Source organism: Artemia franciscana, chromosome 15 (assembly GCF_032884065.1).
Source record: "Artemia franciscana chromosome 15, ASM3288406v1, whole genome shotgun sequence".
Classification (NCBI taxonomy): Eukaryota; Metazoa; Arthropoda; class Branchiopoda; order Anostraca; family Artemiidae; genus Artemia; species Artemia franciscana.
Genome location: NC_088877.1, coordinates 12,106,336 through 12,108,690, shown reverse-complemented (window position 1 = coordinate 12,108,690; position 2,355 = coordinate 12,106,336). Strand labels below are relative to the sequence as shown.

The 2,355-nt window shown below is 31.5% G+C and overlaps 1 protein-coding gene across 1 annotated transcript; it reads left to right on the top strand.

Annotated features, from left to right (window-relative positions):
• The first annotated feature begins 1,346 nt into the window (after window positions 1–1,346).
• LOC136036528 (putative ankyrin repeat protein RF_1087) lies at window positions 1,347–1,820 on the top strand. Its single transcript, XM_065718831.1, has one exon. The coding sequence runs from the start codon at window positions 1,347–1,349 to the stop codon at window positions 1,818–1,820; it is 474 nt and encodes a 157-aa protein (XP_065574903.1).
• The last annotated feature ends 535 nt before the right edge of the window (window positions 1,821–2,355 follow it).

The following is a 2,355-nucleotide window of genomic DNA, read 5'->3' as shown; positions in this document are numbered from 1 at the left end:
GTTTTTTTTTCTTTTTCAGTTTTTAGTTTTTTAGTTTTCTTATTAGTTTTTTTTCTTTTTAGTTTTTTTTGTAGTTTTTACCTTTTTTTAGTTTTTTTTAGTTTTTTTTACTTTTTTAATTTTTAGTTTTTTACCCTTTTTTATTTTTTTTTAGTTTTTTTAGTTTTTTTTTGTATTTTCTTTTTAGTTTTTTTTTGTAGTTTTTATCTTTTTTAGTTTTTTTTCTTCTTTTGTATTAATGCTAAAGCCAAGGTTCGAACCTGGAACCTCTCGGACCTAGAACCTGGAACATAACGTTTTCCCTGCGTCAGCCCTGTGGTGCATTCTTGCAGCATGGTTCGATCTCTGGGTCCCGTATTACCACGCTAAGGTCAAACCCACTGCGCCAACACAGATAGTTATATAACTGAGCTACTTCGGCTTGAATACATTCGTTTTTGAATTGGTATGTGATGAAATACTTCAGACGTCATATGCGGACAGTGACGTCACTCGACACACAGACAACTTATTTTTATATATATAGATAGATGAAACGCAAATGACACTATAGGCCTAAGACTTTTATGGATAGGAAAAGGGTAAGGGGAAAGTAGGCAAAACATTGTTTGTGGTGGCTTTTGTTTGATTCAAGTTTGACCTAACTAACAAATTTAACTTTTATTCATTTTAAGAATCATTTATATATCTATTTTTGTACTAGTTAGTTTTATATTTGCTATGATTGATTATTTTAACATTTTTTCCTTTAGGTTTCAAAATGAACAAAAAACTACTTTTTCGGAAAGCTTTTATTTAAATAAAAAAAAGACTTAACTTCTGTTCCTTTCCGAATCTACTGTGTTTTAGCATCAGAGCCGTTAGCCCAATATAAACAATGTGATCTGATTATTTAGAGACTCTGATTACTTTCAAATTACATAGAACTGAGTTCCTTACTCTAAAGCAAGGTTTTAAGATTCTCTAAGGTCAGAGTAGTAAATTTCAAATGCAAAATCTCAAAATTCCTAATTTAAATATCTTGGAAAAAGTATTTCCATGAAAAAACCTCACATTTCAGATCATAATTATTAGCAAATTCATCAAAACTAATAGGAATTTTAATGAAATGTGACAATAGTGCTCAATACAGCAATAACAGTTCGTTGATCAATTGAAATGGTATGATGTAATACTCTTGTGTTACACGTAACCTAGGCTAATGACGCAATTTTAATTAAAACCATTAGAGAGGGTATGTACAATATACGAGTACAGGAGTCATGACGTAGTCATACCTATATATAGTAATGATATGAGAGCAATGGTTCATATCCATTTAAATTACAGAAACATAATAAAATAACATGTCCATAAGATCACTTTATTCAACAACATCAAAAGGATGCACACAGGTTGTTGAATATCTTTTGAAACTCCTTATTTATTGCTTTTATGGTGAAACTCTCCTTCATTTAGCAGCTTGGACAGGACACACACGGACTGTTGAATATCTTTTACAGTCTGGCGCTGATGTTAATGTAAAAAATGAGAATGGTACAAGTCCACTTCATTTTGCAGCTTTGAATGGAAACACACAGACTGTTGAATGTCTTTTCAAGTCTGGTACTGATGTTAATATAAGAAATAATTATGGTAACACTCCCCTTTATTTAGCAGCTTGGGAAGGACACACAGAGCCTGTTGAATATCTTATACAGTCTGGCGCTGATGTTAATATAAGAAATAATTATGGTGAAACTCCCTTTATTCAGCAGCTCGGAAAGAACACACACAGACTGTTGAATGTTTTATACAGTTTGGCGCTGATCTTAATATAAAAAATGAGGATGGTGCAAGTCCACTTCATTTTGCAGCTTGGAATGGAAACACAGAGACTGTTGAATGTGTTTTAAAGTCTGGCACTGATGTTAATATAAGGTGATAGATAGATAGATAGATAGATATACATATACAATGCAAATTAACTACTATGCGAGTTTGGTGACAAGTTCTCAAAACCCGTATAGCAGGTTTTTGAGCTATAATGCTTCAAACTTCTCTACTTTTGGCCTTGAAACAAAAAAAAAACATTTTTGTCTCTCACTAGCTAGCAAAACAAGAAGCTTCATGGAAAATACATTTTTCCTTTTACCCAAATTAACTATAAAAAACTCAAAATGTTTTTTAGATGGCAGTACTGTTTTGAGAGAGAAAAATGATTACATAACTAAGATTTACCAAAATATCTACTGGTTTACTCATATTCAATGAATTTAAGGACCAAAGAAGAAGATAGTATGCAGGTGAGGAAACATACAAGAATTCCAATTTCTTATCTTGATCAAACTAATGCATTTATTTCAACTCAATTGG

Coding starts and splice junctions, on each gene's coding strand:
- LOC136036528 (XM_065718831.1), top strand. CDS start 1,347: ATGTCCATAAGATCACTTTATTCAACAACATCAAAAGGATGCACACAG.